The sequence below is a fragment of the Priapulus caudatus genome, unplaced genomic scaffold, assembly GCF_000485595.1.
Source record: "Priapulus caudatus unplaced genomic scaffold, Priapulus_caudatus-5.0.1 Scaffold402, whole genome shotgun sequence".
NCBI lineage: Eukaryota > Metazoa > Priapulida > Priapulimorpha > Priapulimorphida > Priapulidae > Priapulus > Priapulus caudatus.
The window spans coordinates 155,216-174,205 of record NW_014577463.1 but is presented as its reverse complement, the minus strand read 5'-3'; the positions used below and the strand labels follow the sequence as shown (position 1 = coordinate 174,205).

Below are 18,990 nucleotides of genomic sequence, written 5' to 3'. Positions count from 1 at the left end.
CAGGAGTTATTGTTCACCGGCGTGGTGTGTTGGTTTGTGCGTGTACAGCCTAACTGACAAAACTTATGGACGGATTGTAATAAAATGTTCAGGATAGGTCAGAAATTGCCTAACTTCAGAAATTGATAAGGATTTTGGTCGGTGATCGCGGATTCATTAACCTTAATCTCACTAATAAAAATTTTCAGGATAGCTTAAGAATGGGCGGGTAACTTAGAATTGATTACTTTTTGGTGTGATTCCGGATCAATTAATACTTCTAATTTATTAAATTACATTAAAAATTTCACAGTGAGAGAAATTGAGCTGCCTTGGCCGAGGTCTGTGCTCTCATGCTCTGTATTAATATCAGACGTTTAAATAGTTGGCTGTAGGCTTAGGGGAAGCAGCAGCAGCAGCGCGGTGCGCAGCAAGAGAAACGCACGCAGCAGCATCAACCGGCAGCAGCGTAGCAGTAGTATAGCAGTAGCAGTAGCAGCAGCAGCAGCAGCCAGTATAGCAGTTCTAAATAGCAGCAGTAGCAGTAGCATAAGTCAGCACAGCAGCATCACCGGCAGTAGTAGCTAGCAGCTTTCTGCGGTTGTCAGCCTGCACCGAGCCTCGAGCCTGCTGCTGCATGATTACCCTAGTAAGATGCCGCAGTGAACGGCCACATATGCAACACCGGCTCAAAGTATAGAGGCAGGCAGCAGCAGCAGTAGCAAGCGTGAGCAGCCTTATAGTAACAGCGAGCAGCACGACACTCTTACGGCGAGACAGCGCACCCTCGACGTCAAAGCAGGCCAGCGAAAAAGCGGCACTGGAAGTGGAAAGGAAGCAAGATGAAAAATAAGAGCTCGAGCGCAGCAGCCCAATCCCCAGATAAGATAGACAAGAAAAGCAGCAACACGCAACCGCAAGTTCCAAGATAAGCACCCAAGCCAAAAAATGAGAAACAGTAGTAGTAGCAGCAGCAGTCGTAGACGTAAGCTAGTAGCAGCAGCCAGTAAGCGGAGTAGTCAGTAGCAGCAGCAGATAAGCAGTACAGCAGCATCCCCCGCAACTAGTACAGCTAGTAGTAGCCCGCAGCAGTAGCGAGTCAGTGAGCAACACCGGCCAGTAGTGGCAGCAGCAGTAGTAGCAGAAGCAGCAGCGAGCAGCAGCCAACACCGGCAGTGTGGGCAGCAGCCAGTCAGAGCAGAAGCAGCAAGCAGCAGAGAAGCAACAGCATAGCAACAACAGCACATAAGCATGCAACAGTAGCAAGACAGTAGCAGTTAGCAGCAGCAGTAGTAAGCAGCAGCAGTAGTGCAGTAGGGCACCAGCCAGTAGCAGCAGCAGTAGCAGCAGTAGCAGCAACAGCAGCATAAGCGTAGCAGCTAACATTATCATCATCATCAGCAGCAGCAGGCAGCATCACCGGCAAGTAGTGTAGTGCAGCAAGCAGCAGCAGCAGCACGCAGCAGAACGCAGCAGCAGCAGCAGCAGCAGCAACAGTAGCAGCAGTGCAGCAGCAGCAGCAGCAGCGTAACAGTCATTCATCATCATCAGCAAGCAGCAGCACAGTAACATCACATCATTCATCCAGCAGCAGCAGCAGCAGCAGCAGCGTTACGATGAGCTATCAGATGCACACAATCACGCTACGGTAATACCATAACATGCGTTCACCCAGTAACTACGGCTAATACCATAACATGCGGTCACCCAGTAAACTACGGTAATTACCCATAACATGCGTCACCAGTCAAAAACTACGGCTAATACCATAACATGCGTTCACCAGTAACTACGGCTAATACCATAACATGCGTTCACCAGTAACTACGGCTAATACCATAACATGCGTTCACCAGTAACTACGGCTAATACCATAACATGCGTTCACTAGTAACATACCGTTTTCTTCTCCTCACTATAAACGCTCCTTTATATTTTCTCAGCGATGGAATCTCCCAACTGTCGATATGCTAGTCGCGGACTTGCCCTAGAGCGCGCTTTAGGCCTGACGGGGTTTGTCCGCAAGGGTTTCTATACGCCTCTATTTAATTACACACCATGTCAGCCATAGGGAATAATCAATACACGAAACTCGACCGCCATTGTGAACGATATCGTTCGGCTGTGATTGACGCGATGCGACTCACAAAGTAGCTTCGCTACGAAATCTTTTCCCAGCCGAGCGGAGTAACACTGCCAGTACTTGTCGAGACGTATGGACTGATTGGTCGTCGTACTTTACCTAATAAGATCATGTGATGAAATTTAATTGGCTACGTCACGAATTTTCTATGGTGTGTATTTGTAAAAAATAATTGTTGCCATTTTTTACATTAAAAGTAATACTAACGGGACTAAATGGTAAATGTATCGTCAAAATCTCTTAACCTGATAAAGATGGTTTCTCAACGAGTTAACCCAGTCCAAAAACGCCTGGACGATTTGATATTATCGATGCCTGACATTAATTGCTCGCCTGCTATGGCTATGTATGAGTCACGAGTGTAGTACATCGAAACAATTTGTAAAATAAGAAGTATAATGCAGCAATTTAACCATAAAAAGTGAACAGAATTACTCACATTTTGTGAAAAAGTGGAAATATTTATTTAGTTTCACTATTTACGGTGACGCAATCACTTTAATCAAAGTTATGAATAATTAAGGGCGGTGAGCAGCCTACTTAGGCGTTGTTATCGTGGTCGTAATTTGACGAAATGTTTTGGTCTTGTCTGAACGTCTAATAAAACGTCGAAATAAATCTTTACCTTCGCGAAATGCGCGGTGCGTGTGTTCGGTTTATCGCTCGTAATTTCCGTGAAAGTTACGTTTACGCCAAACTGAGCAATTTAATTCATTGCCGTCATTATGGGATGTGCAGGAATTCAATGACATATGGGGACGCCATACTAGGTAAAACATCATCTATGTGAAACCAATGATGGAATAGGTTACAGGTAGAATCTCGTGGTATATATAGTAGACTCACGATGCTTCCGTGGCCTTCTTTCATTGAGGGGACATTGCAGCTGTAACTGATCTATATATAACTAACGCATGCCTTGGGAATTGCATTCTCTCTTGATCCCCACCGTGAAAAACATATTCACCCAATTACCTTGTTCTTGCGATTGAATGCGACTTAATGCATGTTCGCATCCCGTCTAAATCGCTTACTGAAAATAATCATAAAAGAGTAAAAAAACAAAAGATAGGAAATGAAAATGTGTTAAGGAGAGGCCACCAGCGTCGTGCAAATACATTAAACCCGATTCGGAAATGTTTTAGAGAGTAGACCGTTGCGTCATTCCATTCTTTATGGGCACCTTCTCGCTCGTACAGACCTGTTGAGTGATGTCCACTCTGCTAATAACTCTATCGCCACCAGAGTTCTCCCTCTCTAACGTTATCTCCCACTAAACTTCTCTCGCAATGCCAATAAACCCTCTAGGGTCGTAGGCTGAGCAAATTTCTAGGAGGCCAAGATTTCATGACTCAACTGTGTAATGATGACGAGGAGCAAGCTCTTGATCGGATACGCCATAGTTGTAGGTAGGGCAGGCCTGTGAGACAGGTTCTTCAACGAATAAGTGACACCAAATCACGTTAGGGGTATTTTCACGATTATTACCAGGCTTATTTTTTCAATTTTGCCTCCAAAATTAGGGGGAGGGGGGGGCGGGGCTTCCCCCCCACAGCTCGGCCCTTGCCTCACCAGATCTCTCCTCCTTTTTCTCGCCGCCTCCTCCCCACCCTCCTCCCCTCTCTCTCTCTCTCTCCTCTATCCTCTCTCCTTCTCTCTCTCTCTCCTCTCTCTTATACTCTCTCCTCTCTCTCTCTTCTCTCTCTCTCTCTCTTTCTCTCTTATCTCTATCTCTTTCTCTCTCTCTTTCTCTCGCTCCTCTCGTCTCTCTCTCTCTCGTCCCCCTCTCTTCTCCCTCTCTCTTCTCTCTCCTCTCTCTCATCGCTCTCGCTCGCGCCTCTCCTCTCACCCTTCTCTCTCTCTCTCTCTTCTCATTCTCTTCTCCTGCTCTCTCTGTCTCTACTCTCTCTCTCTCCCTCTCTCCATTCTCTCCTCTCTCTCCCTCTCTCTGTTACCTCTTCTCTCTCTCTCTCGGCCGCTCTCTCTCGCTCTCTCTCGCGCTCTCTCTCCCCTCTCTCGCTCCCTCTCTTCTCTCTCTCTCTCTCTGTAGTCTCTCTCTCTCTCTCCCCTCTCTCTCTCTCCCCTCTCTTCTCTCTCTCTCTCTCTCTCTCTCCCTCTCTCTCTCTCCCTGCTCTCACTCTCTCTTCTGTCTCTCTCTCTCCTTATCTCTCTCCCCTCTCTCTTGTCTCTCCCTCTCTCTCTCTTCTTCTCCTCTCTCTCTCTCTCTTCCTCTCTCTCGCCTCTCTCTCTCTCCCTCTCTGCTCTCGTCCCTCTCCTCTCTCCTCTCTCTCTCCTCTCTCTCTCTCTCGGCTTCTCTCTCTCTTCTGTCTCTCTCTCTCTCTGTCTCTCCTCTCTCTGCTCTCTCTGCTCTCTCTCTCTCTCTCTCTTGTCTCTCTCTCTCTCTCTCGCTCTCTCGTCTCTCTCTCTCTCTCTCTCCCTCTCTCTCTCTCTCTCTCTCTCTCTCTCTCTCTTCTCATCTCTCCTCTTTCTCTCTCTCTCTCCTCTCTCTCTCTTCTCTCTCTCTCTCTCTCTCTCTCCTCTCTCTCTCTCTTTCTCTCTCTCTCTGCCAATAACGTCTAACGTATCTATTCCTAACTGCCATTTATTATTATTATGTAGCGAATCTGTTATGACGAGAACAGAAATGGGAGAGAGGGGGGCGACCGAGAGAGGCAGAGACCAGGAGGTACACCACATACACACACACACACACACACCACACACACCACACACACACACAACACACACACGAACATACACACACCACCACACCACACACGACACACACACACACACACATACACCACACACACACAGGACAACACACCCACAACACCACACACATACACCACACACAACACACAACACACACAACATACACACCACACACACATACCAACACACACACGCACGCCACACGCACACACACACACCCACATACGCACACACACACACATACACACACACACACACACACACACACACTCACACACACACACACAACACACATACGTTACACATACGCACACACACCCACACACCCACACACACACAACACACACACACACACACACACAACACACACACACACACAAACACAAACACACACACACACCCACCACACACCACACCACACACACACACACACACACACACACACACACACACACACAACACACACACACCACACAACCAGCACAACACACACAACACACACACCACAACACACACACACCACACACACACACACACACACCACACACACACACACACACACACACCACACACACACAATATAACAATACGCTAATAATTACAAGATCTACTAATACCATGTAAACTAATAGGTATTATTAGTTCTTGATTTTATAGAAATTGGCATCGCATACAGGTGCGAGCAAAACATCGCTAAACGTTGTCATCATAACTTGTATTATAAGTGTACTTAATAAGTGGTACTTAATAAGTGACTTAATAAGATGAACATCGCGATGTCGCTCTTTCCGACGCATTCGTGTTGTTTAGCGTAAGATAAAGGCCGACAAACAACGTCGACGGCGGCTGACTCCTTCCTACCGTGTTCCGCGTGAATTCTTTTTCACCGACCATTCCGCGTTGCAGATTCGAGCAAGGACTCGGTGACGGTCGCCGTGGACGCCGTCATCTATCTCCGCATCAAGAACGCGACGGCACAAGTATCGATCCTCTATATTATGTATAACATATATCTCCCGATGGTCACACGCTGTATTGACACAATTAGCCTCGTATTTTTCATCGTGATTATGTGTTCTAAACAAACGCGTTTGTCGTAAATTCCCGATACGCAATTTATATTGTTACTGATTGTTGTTGAACTCGCATTTGTCTATCGACGCTCCATCTATCTTCCCGTCCGTCCGTCGGCGTGCACATCCTGGGAATTTATCGTGATGTTGCCGCGACTAATGGCGTAAAACAACAGCAGCGCTACAAGTTTTTTTACCGAGTGTAGCGCGCGTAGTGTTTGTTATATTACGTGATATATTGTCTGTTATATTACGTGATATATTGTCTGTCTATTACATTATATTGCCGCTATGAACTGTTGTTTGTCTCCGTGATTGCTGGTGGCATTGTTCACCGCGTCTCTACTGCTGCGTTAATCGAACGTTTTCGTCACCGTTTCAGTCTATTCTGGACGAGGCCACCGATCCTTGGGGAATTCTGGTGGAGAGAGTAGAGTTGTGAGTGTGACTATACGTTTGTTTGTTGTTGGTCTGCGTCTTTGCTCCATCGTGAAGCTTCACGTTTGTGGAACAGCATGTTTAGCGTGAATCACCCACTAGCTTTTACAGTCGCCTTTACGAGAATTTCAACGGAGTTTGACATATTTAAAAATCCGAGTGTGCACGTATAAGTGCAGCATGAACGCAAGTTTACGAAAGTTAGTATGAAAGTTGAAGCGTGCTGCTATCAGATCACGCTTCACGGATTTATGCCTCGCATGTTTACATGTCATCGTCGTCATTGCAGTAATTTTCGTTTCAATAAATAGCAATAGTTACATTAATAATAATAATGATGAAAAAAATAATAATAATAATAAAATATATAATAATAAAAATAAAAATAATAGTAGTAATAACAATAATTATAATTATTATGATTGCAGAAAGGACGTGAGGCTCCCGGTGCAGCTTCAGCGTGCGATGGCGGCGGAGGCTGAGGCATCGAGAGAGGCTCGTGCAAAGGTAAGAGCATGCGAACACCCGTAGATACGTGCGTGTGGTTTATAGCACAGCAGCTAGCTGCTTTACCCGCATACCTGCCATCCTGCTTGTCTTGTGTGCATCACCGGCTGGCTTGTGTGTAGAGCTACCCTTGCGAGGTGGAGAAGCACTGCGATTCGGTAGGGGAAGGGACGGTATACGGTGTCGGTATCATAATAATGTAATAAACGATGCGAACATACGTAACTATGTGTTAATACTACGGATAACTTCATCGGCGTTTTCCGCCTGTTGGTTGCATTCGTCACAACTCCGCGTGAGTGTAGTTGACTAATATTGTAATTTCTACTATTCTTATTCTTAATTTCTACTTCTTCTACTTCTACTTCTACTTCTACTTCTTCAATTTCGCGGCTGTGATAGTGGTCATAACGAATGAGCGCTAGGTGGCAGCACAAACCAATAGACACAGCGATTAACAGCTGTATTAATTTTCAGTGGGAATATTATTGCCATGAGTCGTTAATAGCTAGCCGCCTACGATACAGATTTCATAAACAGTATTGATCCGTGAGTGTGTGTGCAATGAGCCATGAGGTCTTTTGCTTTCGTTGTTGCCTGAACGCATGTTTTTCAGAAATTGCATAATATTCTATTCCGCCATTCCTTTTTATTTGGATATCACAATCTTTTGTTCAAAATAAATATAGGGCCCACATATGTGTTATATACATAACGTGAAAATTGAAGAAAAAACGTAATGAAAGAGTAACGTGACATACCTCGGTGATCATTTACTGGTGAAAACGTTTAGCTGGGAGGTGGACCCACAGATACTCCAACTTATATCACATAGCGTAGCATTAAAGCGTCAAAATCTAATGTTGTTACATACCCCTTACAATCAGTCCTAGTATAGTTTATCACCACATGCGTAGGAAGTTTGTCAGACCCTGTATTAAAAGGTCGTTACTTAGTCTGTCGGCTTGTAAACGAGTGTGTAAATAAGATCAACACAAAAAATGTGGAATGCATGAACCTATATGCTCTGTAAAAATGGAAAGTATTATAATTATGATTATTGTTTTTTGTTTATTTAAAATTATGCATAGCAAAATGAGACTTTATAACTTATTAAGACCTGTCTACTCCCCATAGAAGTGAATTATGTTCGGTTTAGCGTGGCACTGCAAATTCCGCCGCTACATCACTGCTTGTGAACATTTTACTAATTTTCTTTTACTTTTGACCTATTTCGTTTCCTATTTCAGCTTTGCTGCTGCAGTGGCTTCCACGGGATGACTTGGCATGGCTTTACGGGTTCCTCTTATTTCGTCCCCTCCCCCTTCTCTCGTCACTTCTCTCTGTTACTTCTCTCTGTGCAGGTTATCGCTGCTGATGGAGAGCGGCTGGCGTCACGTGCGCTCAAGGAGGCGTCTGACACGATGGCCGATTCAGCGGGCGCCATGCAGCTGCGATATCTGCAAACGCTAAGCTTTGTGTCCGCGGAGAAGAACTCGACGATCATATTTCCCTTCCCCATAGACATGATGTCGTTGTATAAGAACGGCAAGGTGTAAAGCGCGGCTAGTGAACACCGCATGTCACGGAAGACCCCGTCTGCAGTGTTGCCGCTCTTGCTGTGTATGCGCTTTATGTGGTTCCTTTTTATTTCGATGTCTCTTCGACGTTCTCTTGCGCAGGTGATCGCTGCTGAAGGAGAGCAGCGGGCCGCGAGGGCGCTCAGGGAGGCAGCTGACGTCATGGGGGAGTCCTCGGGCGCCATGCAACTGAGATACCTGCAGACGCTAAACTCGATTTCGGCCGAGAAGAATTCAACCATCATCTTCCCGATTCCTATCGAGATGATGTCGAAAATGTCGTCAGGCAAACCGACTCGATCGCCGGAACACGAGCAATCAGTAGGGCTGTGAAAACGCCTGCGGTGTTCAACCGGCAGCGATATAGCAATCAAGAAGAAAGGAGGCATAAAGATTATTCCCCGTATTCTTTGTCGAATAATTTGTCCATACATGGTTGAGTACGAACGTGTATTCCCCAAGATGTTATTGACATTCATGACGTTTGTTAATCATCGGCTGAGAACAAGCTATAGGTATGTTGTACTTATCGCTGTCTGAATGGTTATTAAGATCAGATGACTGTAAAATGTTCGGATATGTTCGGATATGTTCAGATAATGTTCTCCAAATTCAGAATCTTTCTCGGTGATGACGGGTTCCTAATGAAAGGTGTATCATTTTGGACGAGGCGCATGAGTCGTGACCTTGGACGTGGCGGAGGAAGAGGCAGCTATTTGATGTTAGTTTTCCTTGAAGAGTGCAGTTTCGCGTAGCAGTACAAACCTGGCATTGAATCAGCATTTAACTTGCTGTTCACGATTGAGAATGGTTAGTATATTAGAAAGTGAATGTTTCGCAGTTGTCTGCATCAGGCTTTACTATAACTGGAATGTCACCAGAACATGTGCAAAATTAACAATTTCTTCGTTCAATATTTTATTACTATTATTCGATTTAAATTTAATGACACCGTCAAGGTGAACAATTATTGGTCGATTATTTCGTCATTCGAGCCAATTATTTCATGAAGTTTTAATTACGGTTACGGGGGAGTCAGGTTTTTGTATTCTATATTTGTCACATGATGTGATTGTATTTCATGGCGTGTTTTTCATGTTTATTTTAGAAAGTGACCTACAAGCCAGAGGTGTCTTACCTTATGTTATATTATACCAGTCATGTAGGCACGTATATCACTCTGGAGTTATGAGTATATATTATATGAGTATGAGTTATATGTATGATATATATATATCATATATATATATATATATGTATATAACGTATTATATATATATATATATATACGAAATACACTGCAGTGTATTTCAGTATTCACCCTATTGTCATTTTCATGAGGCTATTCTATGGCAGCGGGCAGTCTTATTGTCTCAGCAGTGTACCGTGATTTTGTGTGGTTTGCTCGACATGTACGTTCTATAATATAATTGTGTGTAATTACTACCATTGTTGTGTTAACTACCATGCCGCGAAATCAGCAGTAGGCCTATTACGTGTCTAGCTGTTATGCTGGTCGGTAGACGATGGATAGGTAACTGGTGAGGAAGTCTCCTATCTAGATTGGGTATCGTGGTGTATCTTTATATACGCGGCACTATATACAGACGGAAATGTGAGTACGGAGGTAGTTTTAAAGCGTGCGTGCGTGCGTGCGTACGTACGTGCGTGCGTGCGGGCGTGCGTGCGTGCGCGCGTGCGTGCTTTTAGGTACCCTGCAGTGTATCCGGGTCACACTTACACATCCAATGGAGGTCATCATTGCCATTTCCGGTCAAGATCAATTTCCTCAATTGGCTGTTCTGGAAAATGTGTTTTGATGTTGGTGTGATGGTCTACTCGTGCATCTACAGTGCTTCCTGTGATGAAACACGTGAAGCTGGAATTTGAAAAGAGATGTTGCCTAGCATCTGCTGTATTTACCAATATTAATTGTTTTTATAAGCGCGCCCTTGCATGTTTTTTTCACAGAATAGTAAACTATATTTTTTTCTATGTATACCATGCAGTTGTGAAGATCCCTAAGAGGTCTATAGTTTCTGTCTATAGACGACTATAGCCGTCTGTGTGTACGTACTGTTGTAGTTTGTCTTTAGCGAGGTTTTATAGACTTGTTTTGGTGTTAGTCGTAATGACATCTCTCCATGCATCTATTCCTCTAATCTATCTATTAATCGTATTCTCCTCATATGTCTGAAATCACCCATGCGTGGTTAGGTTTCTATCGCACTCGCCATAGATCTACATGTGATTTTTATTCGCTATTACTCTGCCTTGACATTTAGCTGCTTGACGCGATCCTTCAATGACGAATGCAATTTCGCCGTCAGCGTTTATTCTCAAGTAGCTCTATCCCTCAGCGTCTGAAATATGGGCGTGTACGATTGGTCAATATCGTCAGTGACGTCACGTCCATCGTGCTCAGAGTGCGTGCCACTCCATCTGCCCGTTTTATATGGTGGTATTACAATTTAGGCACGCATTATACTTGTAGCTATATATATATATATATATGTTTATATATATATATATATATACGTATATATATAGTTTTAACACATATCTGTCTATACCCCCTAAATTAAAAGCACTAATATAGATGTACTATTCCCAGAAATTGCATGTGTGTTAATGTGCAGTACTGTAGATATATTAGCGTATGGAAAAATGTCTACGTATGACACTAGTTTTCGATACTGTCCACCTATTGGTTGGATTAAGTGTTATATATATATATATATATATCAGGAGCTAATAATGACTAATCATTTGTCAATGATTAGATCATTGATCATGATCATGATTGATGATTTGATCATTTGTCATTTGTCAATGACTAATGATTTGTCATTATTAGCTCCTGATATAGGCCTATATATATATATATATATACGTATATATCAGAGGTTAATAATGACAAACTTGTCACAATTTGTCATAATTTGTCATTATTAATTCCCATGATATATATATATATATATATATATATATATATATATCAAGAGTGGATAATAGAGATCTCTATTATCCACTCTTGATATATATATTATATATATATATATATATACAGACTTGTGGGAGGTTTACGTAGGCGTATGTAGTTGAATGTCATATATCGTAACATTTCTCCGTGTGTATTCCAGCGTGCGCTCGAACTCTCACGAGTAATCGATGTTTTCCTGTGTCGTAGCGTTTGATTATAAAATACGTATGTGTATACGGACCCATTGGTTACCTTTGATCAGTCTTTGCGCGCGGACTATTTTCTCTACATGGACCCATTCGCTTAATCATCTTCCAACATATTGTTTACGACGCTATGTCGAGTTATTTCCTCATCACCTAGCTCGCCTTTCAAAAAAGGGTAATGCTATCCCACGGGCGTGGAGGAGGGTGACCGCAATGTGGCCAGCATAGTGTTTGGGATAGTGTTAGGATTAGGGTTAGGGTGTCAGGGTTAGGGTTAGGGTTAGGATTTAGGGTTAGAGTTAGGAGGTTAGGGTTAGGGTTAGGGTTTTTTGGCATCGATGATATCTGTCCCCACACCATAGATTAATATTTTGTGGATCACAATGCCTATATATAGCGCGGCGACGCACACATATATTTATTTGTGAGTGTTAGTGTTGTCGGTGTTGGCGTGAGGGCTACGTTAGGGTTTAACTTTTGAACGTCATCGTCAATGTTATCACGTGACTCCCTCCACGTCCCCGATGCTGATAGCAACACCTTCTCAAAAAAGCCCTCTCTATCCACGCTAGAGTCCCTATATACAGAGAGTTGCGCCATGACGAGTCGGAAAACTATCGGTCACGTGGGTTGCTGGACGACATGTTGTTTCCAATAGAATACGCAACGGCCTTTATGGCTCTTGGGTTAAGAAACGTGTTTAATCAAATTAAAACATATCTCAATATGTCTGTATTAATGCGAACGATTTAGAGTTACTTTCGTAGAAATTTAGATGACCATTCATGACGAAGCACATTGTCTTCTAGCTCTTATAATCTCTTGATAATTTTCTAATTTTTTCTTACGGAACCATTTTGTGTACAGCGCTTCCATATCTATCGCTTGTTACCTTTTAAGTCCTGGACTCACTTCACTCCAGGCTGTTGCTTCGATCCATTTTGCGGTGAAACATAAACTGGCACTGTCGCAAATCCCGAGTTGGGCGCAACTCTCTCTGTTACTATTTTAGGGCACTCTAATTCGTACGGCTGTGTATTATGAGAGGTCCCGCTATTTTACAGAGCTTTCAGTTGCTCCCATGACGATTGTCGGCTTAATTAAAAATCTCGGTCACTGACTCGGTGCGCCGGGCACTGTCTGTTTTCCTCAAATTTCGGAATTACGACGCGCCTGCCGCTTAAGGTCACAGCGCTTTATGGATACCGCTGCTCCATTATGGTCCTATAGTAACTTAACTCATAGACTTTAGATCGCTAGCTTTCACGATAACTCAAGACTTTAAGATGGACTGATAGCTCAAGACATGGTGGTTCTCATGTGTAGCTAGATTATATAGAACTGGCAAACAAATATTTACAGCTGCGAGCGAGTGGAGCATGGAACGGCATTTATCTTTCGTGATTACAAGTGACTAGCTTGCTGTGTTTTTACAAGGTAAGAAAGTGTTACAATTAAGGTTATCATTACTGGTCAGCGAACTCGGACTTTGAGTTACTCTTTCTACGAAATTCTTTTTGCTGAATACATATAAACACATTTTGTGTGGTATATCGGATCTCGTGTGATTCTTGAGTTTATTGAAGCGGCGAGCTGGTTTAAATTAATTAGCAATGCTGTCGTACGCGCGGTATCGCACAGAGCCTAATATTACGCACGGCTATTGGGCGCGTGCTAAGAAAGTGTTACAATGTAAAACTATCATATGGCTTCAGCCGCCGAACGATTTGAAGTTACCATTTCTATCAAGGTCTAGGTCTAGCTAACATAGACACGAGTGTCTTAGCTAATAATCTCTGTAATTTTGGAGTTTATTGAAGCACGATTAGTCTAATTAGACTATACGCGGAACCATGAGTACAAGCGTATCCATACAGGCGCTAGTACTCTAAACCGGCCAGCCCTTCTGGGTGTTGTTTACATTTGCTTGAAACAACATGGAAGTCAAATCCGTCGACGTTGGCGTCTACTTCTCTGTACTCATAGGGACTTCTAGATCCCACGCGAGTTCGCGGCCCGCCACCTGCGTGTATGCAGTGCGAAAATCGGGTGGCGCCTACAAATAAATTCGATTTGTAAGTATAGGTCTGTTATAGGTCTTATAGGTTGTATAGGTCTTTATGAAAATTTCTCCGCACGAGATCGCCGGGCGACTTCGACTCGATTCTACTACGTGACCAAACTTCTTCGCTATTATGGATCTAACCCATTTGTGCGTCGCCTACTATGCGACCAACTACCGAGGGCACTGCCTGTTTTGCGATATAGTTTACGAAGAGCTCACATAAAGAAGTTAAACTTCATTAAGTAGTAGTAGTGGAGAATAGTAACCACGGCCGAATAAGTGAACGAATATCTGTGTATGATATCGGGGACGCTGATGCGGACTCGTACCACAACGCTGTATATATTAAATGTTAGCGGACCAACACCCTATTAAGCGTGTGCTGGGTGGTGTGGGTTCTCTCCGCCGGCGTGTGCGTGTGCGTGTGCGTCGTGCGTGTGCGTGTGTGATGTATGGCCTGTGGGTGTTCCCGTTCCCCTTTCGCCGCGGAAACTGACGGGACTCTTTTTTCGTGTGTGTGTGTGTGTGTGTGTGTGAGTGTGTGTGTGCGCGCGCGCGCGTTTGTGTGCGTGTGCGTGCGTGTGTGTGCGTGTGCGTGTGCGCGCGCGCGTGTGTGTGTAACTCCCTGTTATCGAGCCAACCAGCGCCTCTGGCGGGGAAACGAAACGTTATGTTATGTGTAGCTGAGAGGCGGTGAGACAATAACAGTCGGAGGCTCGGAGGCGTGTCTATATGTGCTGGCGGCAAGTATATATCGATGTTATGTCATCGGTTATCTGACAAGTGCAGACGACGGAGCCGTAAATTAAAGCATCTGCTTTAGTCGGCACCACGTCGCATAACATCGCGCACGGTCGACTCAACTGCCAAGGTCATCGTAATGTCACAAGAAATTCCGCTTTACTGTCTTTCACTATTGTCGTTCGCGCGTATCAGGCTTAAAATCTGGCAAATATCTAAAAGGTCTAATAATTTTATGGCTCCTCCAGAATATATATTAATATATATTATTAAATATAGTAATATATATTCCATTGAATTATATTTTACAACATTTCTGCAACAAATCGAATGCATTCTGGGTAAATAATTATTAAAGTTAGTTTTGAGATTTAAATTAAACAACCGAATTTTTAAGGACAGCCGAAGAGAATCAGATTTAATCTTTTTCACCTGAAGAGAGCCGAATTTAATTTCTTGAATAGAATCGGGACGGGGACATCCAATAGCATGAAGTCTAGGTTTATTCCATCGAGGCAAACGAGACACGAAATTCCCTCAATATTCTGTTGCTGTTTCGATCGAGCGGTAGTTGCTGATTCTGCATTACGGAATGAATCGAGAGGATAGAGAAAGTAATATCTACAGGTTGAGTATTAGTCGGTTAGGTTGGACTCATCTCCTTTCAGCCTCGTCATCATTTGATTTTGTCTCACCATAAATAATAATTCGTTGGCTGCAACCATAAAAATAATATAGATAACCTATATCTATCTATATTATTTCTATGGCTGCAACGCTTACCATCGCGTTTTCTATGTTATTACGTCGACAGATTCCTTCGTTGAGAAAAAATATTGTTAACAATGACTCACGCTGACACGCGGTAAACGTTAAGGTGCCTAACCTTCAAGAGTAGTAACCACGTGAAGCTCAGAGCCGTAGCCTGCGGAGGGGGGCCTACGGGCTTGAAGCCTATTACAGAGATTGAATCAATACAATTGCACAAGCTCCTATGTGCTATATATGCTCCATGACGAGTCATAAAACCGATTAATAAGGCGACTTCGTTGAGAAATTCTGTAGTTAATATAACGATGTGTATTTCTCGTTGTGTGAATCATCACGCAGTACGTAAGTAATTATATTACCAGGAGCTAATAATGACAAATTCAGTATGGTCCATTAATTTGTCATTATTAGCTCCTGATATTACTAGACCTACTACGCTCACCGCAGTTAATATAGCAGAGCAACAATGCACTCTGTTAAAATTTTACGTTGACAACTCTAAACCCGGGCTGGGGAGCAGTGGAAACGTTACAGCGATAATCTGTTACGATGTTTATAAGCATAATATAATTTAACTCAAAACGGATTCACTATATTTGTTTTAATATATATACGGTAAAAAATCGCGTTCAGTTTGACCGGCACCAAGTAGCTTCATAGTAATAACCAATATTTCGTTAATACGTCATTACAAATATATATTATTGCATGTCATTTTTAAGCAAGGCCGATATATAAATTATGCCTAAAAAAATAAGCACCTACCAAATATTTGCTCTTGATTATTCAACTAAGCAATTTCACCAAACACACATAATTAAACAATTCGACGCTTCCCAACAAGAAATTGAGCCGAACAAACACAATTCCGTAAAGAAATGTGGCTGTTGCTCTGGCTACCCTTAGCCAGGGAGTAATATCAACCAACCCGAATGTCGATGAACCATCACTGGCCGCCATAATGGAAGCCGCGGGTGAGTAGATGTTTCGCTGCTTACGCGATCTCCTCTATGCCTTGCTACGCCAAGTATCGCAAACTCCGACAGATGGCGCACTCGCTACGCTCAATTCGTATTTGGAGTTGTATACGAAGGGGGCGCTGCATGCAGTTTGCAAGTAGCGCCGTTGCTCTCAATATCCATCGTCCTCTACACGGCTTCGGTCATCTAGATCACGCGTCACGTGTCCCTGAACATAGGTGTGGCCTGCCCCCTTCCCACGATGACTTGCTCCGTGTACTAGTCCCCGTGTAGCCATTTGCCCAACAACAGGGCTAGTCAGCAATAAACGACTTGGCTCTATCCCTACCCATGTAGTCCTTCGCTCCACAACTAAACAGCAATATATAAGTTAGCTCTGTTCGTGTCCCTGTGCGATAACAGGTGCATGGTTAGAGCGAACACATGCATTGCTGTCTAGACCTATTTCACATTGAAAGGACACATGGGTAAAACTCAACGTACCCTTAAACTCCACAATGCATCGCAACTACTGGCAGTCGCGCAGCTACGCTCATAGGGTCTATGTCCCCCAGAGTACTGCCGGAACGTACCCCGAGTACGGTCCTGTATACCGGAACGTACCCTGGTAACTATCTGATATGGTTAGGGTTAGGGTTAGGGAGTAGGCGTAGGCGACTCCCTAGACTCGTTAGTGGAGTAGGCGAGGTACGGTTCGGCATATTAGATAGTACCAGGGTACGTTCCGGTATACCGGACCGTACCCAAGGTACGTTCCGGCAGTACCCTGGGGGGACATAGACCCTCTCAGCCGCAGCTACGTGGGTGATGCGTAGGTGGATTCGCCGCCGTGGTCGTCGTCGTCGTCGGCTGAGAAGTCTTCGGACGCAGAGTAGAACCTCAGTCGCTCTCCGATGCTTGTGGTCGCAGCGCACGCATCCGTCGACGATCTCAGCTCGAGGAATGCTCCTATCTCATCACCAAGTTTGTCGGTGCCGCCCTCTATCGGTGACCTTTCACCGATGAGGTCATCTAACTCTTTGGTAAGTTCGCTAGGGCGCAGCGCCGTCGATGACCGCTTTTCGATGTAGGCACTCAACTCGTTCACAAGTTCGTCGGTGTCGCCCTCTATCGGCGACCTATCGTCGACGATGTTGTCTGAGTCTCTAAGACGGTCGTCGCGGTTGTCGACCGTCGACGAGCGCTTTTCGATGAGCTCATCTAACTCTCTGGCAAGGTCGGCCCTGCCGTCCTCCACAGACGATCTCTGCTCGATGACAGAGTCCAACTCCTTGACGAGGTCGTCGTAACCACCAACGCCGCTGCGCCGAAAGTCCTCGACGTACTTCCGCAGCTTCTGCTTTTCCTTGCGGCGCATGCGCACGTGACGGAACGAGTTTAAACGCACGAAGCACTCGGGTGGGTTGGTGCGTTTCTTCTGAACGACGTCGGCAAGCACGTCTTTGACGACGTCGACGCCTAGCAGTGTGTTGAATCGCATTAGCTGGGAGAGACGCAGGAAGGCGCGGTGCGTGTAGGTGAAGTTGAAGGTCGAGTAGGGAGCGTCGGCGTCGTCGAAAATGTCGAAGTCGGCGAATTCGCGCTCTTCGTCGGTCCTGCGCGGAACACCTGCGCAGTGGGGAACAGTTAGTATTCTAGGAGGACGTACTCGCGAAGATTTTAGTCGAAATATGAGTCTTGGATTAGATTTACACGTCAGACCTTGGGGACTTTGGGGACTTTGGGTGGAAATATCGTTGAGTGCGGCCCTAACTTCATTTTAACGCGCTATTGCTTATAGGCAAACCCTTATGTGCGCATGCCTAATATCTGCTGAAAAGCAAAATTCATTTCTTGAAATTATACTTTCAAAATAGAGAACGCAGACCTTCCAATAGTTTTACGCAAAAATCGATAAATTTGAAAAATCTATTCCAACTCGTCACAGTATTAATTATAAGACCCCGGCTTCGCGTTTCCCTGCAAAGCCGCATAAGATTATGTGTACATTTTATGCCGTTGGTCGGCGCTAGTGTCGTGCATGAAACAGTCTATGACACCAGACGATACATGTATTATTTTGTGGAAATTATTCGTTTAAACTAGAGAGCATATATTTCGAGTGAGTCGATACGAAAAATAACAATACTAATGACTATAATTATAAATAATTATTATAATAACGAGTGATTAGTGTTCCTAAATTCATTGTAACGGTACAGAGCTTACACCGGCATCCCTGTGGGCGCATACCCAATGTATGTTAAAAGCAGTAATAGTCTTCTGAAATTAATATATACGTTAAAATTAAAGAGCACACACTCTCGATTATTCGTCTGCGAATATTCTTATGTGTGTGACGTCAAACGATTTATATACTATTTTGTTTAAATTATTAATTAAACGTAAACAATCACACGCTCTCGAGTATTATGAAGTAAACGGTTTCATTTCAATACTCTACAATTATGAAGCGCTCTGGCTTCCCTCAATACCCGCTATGGTGGTAAAGAACCTACAATTCTACGAAGGGCAACAATGTCTGCACAAATCGGTGGTTTAAGCGTCAATAACTCACCAGGCGTGAGAAACGTCCTGAATTCTATGTTGACGAGGACGAAGTGGACAACGATGGGACAGTACTCGTCAGTAGGGTGTCTGAACACGTACACTTCCTTCATGCCTTCTCGGTCAAATTTCCCAACGTCGATTGGGGGAAAGGGCAGCCCATTCTTCAGTGCCCACGCCTCGGCTAACTTAAGTTCCTGTAAGGATATGCAGCGGTTACGTATAAAGTTGTGTGTGTCTGTATATATATATATATATATAT

The 18,990-nt window shown here is 44.0% G+C and overlaps 2 protein-coding genes across 2 annotated transcripts in view; one reads left to right on the top strand and one right to left on the bottom strand.

The window, feature by feature from the left end:
- The window catches only part of LOC106809990 (band 7 protein AAEL010189-like), a 13,701-nt gene extending 3,820 nt beyond the window's left edge, over positions 1 to 9,881 (top strand). The window contains exons 4-7 of the mRNA XM_014813242.1: positions 5,751 to 5,817; positions 6,293 to 6,348; positions 6,777 to 6,855; positions 8,538 to 9,881. Coding sequence (XP_014668728.1) covers positions 5,751 to 5,817; positions 6,293 to 6,348; positions 6,777 to 6,855; positions 8,538 to 8,768 — 433 coding nt within the window. The 3' untranslated portion in view covers positions 8,769 to 9,881. The remainder of the gene's footprint in view (positions 1 to 5,750; positions 5,818 to 6,292; positions 6,349 to 6,776; positions 6,856 to 8,537) is intronic.
- Positions 9,882 to 16,977: 7,096 nt separating this feature from the next.
- Positions 16,978 to 18,990, bottom strand: part of LOC106809989 (cytosolic phospholipase A2-like) — a 10,745-nt gene continuing 8,732 nt past the window's right edge. The window contains exons 14-15 of the mRNA XM_014813241.1: positions 18,739 to 18,925; positions 16,978 to 17,789 (exon numbers count right to left, since the gene is read on the bottom strand). Coding sequence (XP_014668727.1) covers positions 16,978 to 17,789; positions 18,739 to 18,925 — 999 coding nt within the window. The remainder of the gene's footprint in view (positions 17,790 to 18,738; positions 18,926 to 18,990) is intronic.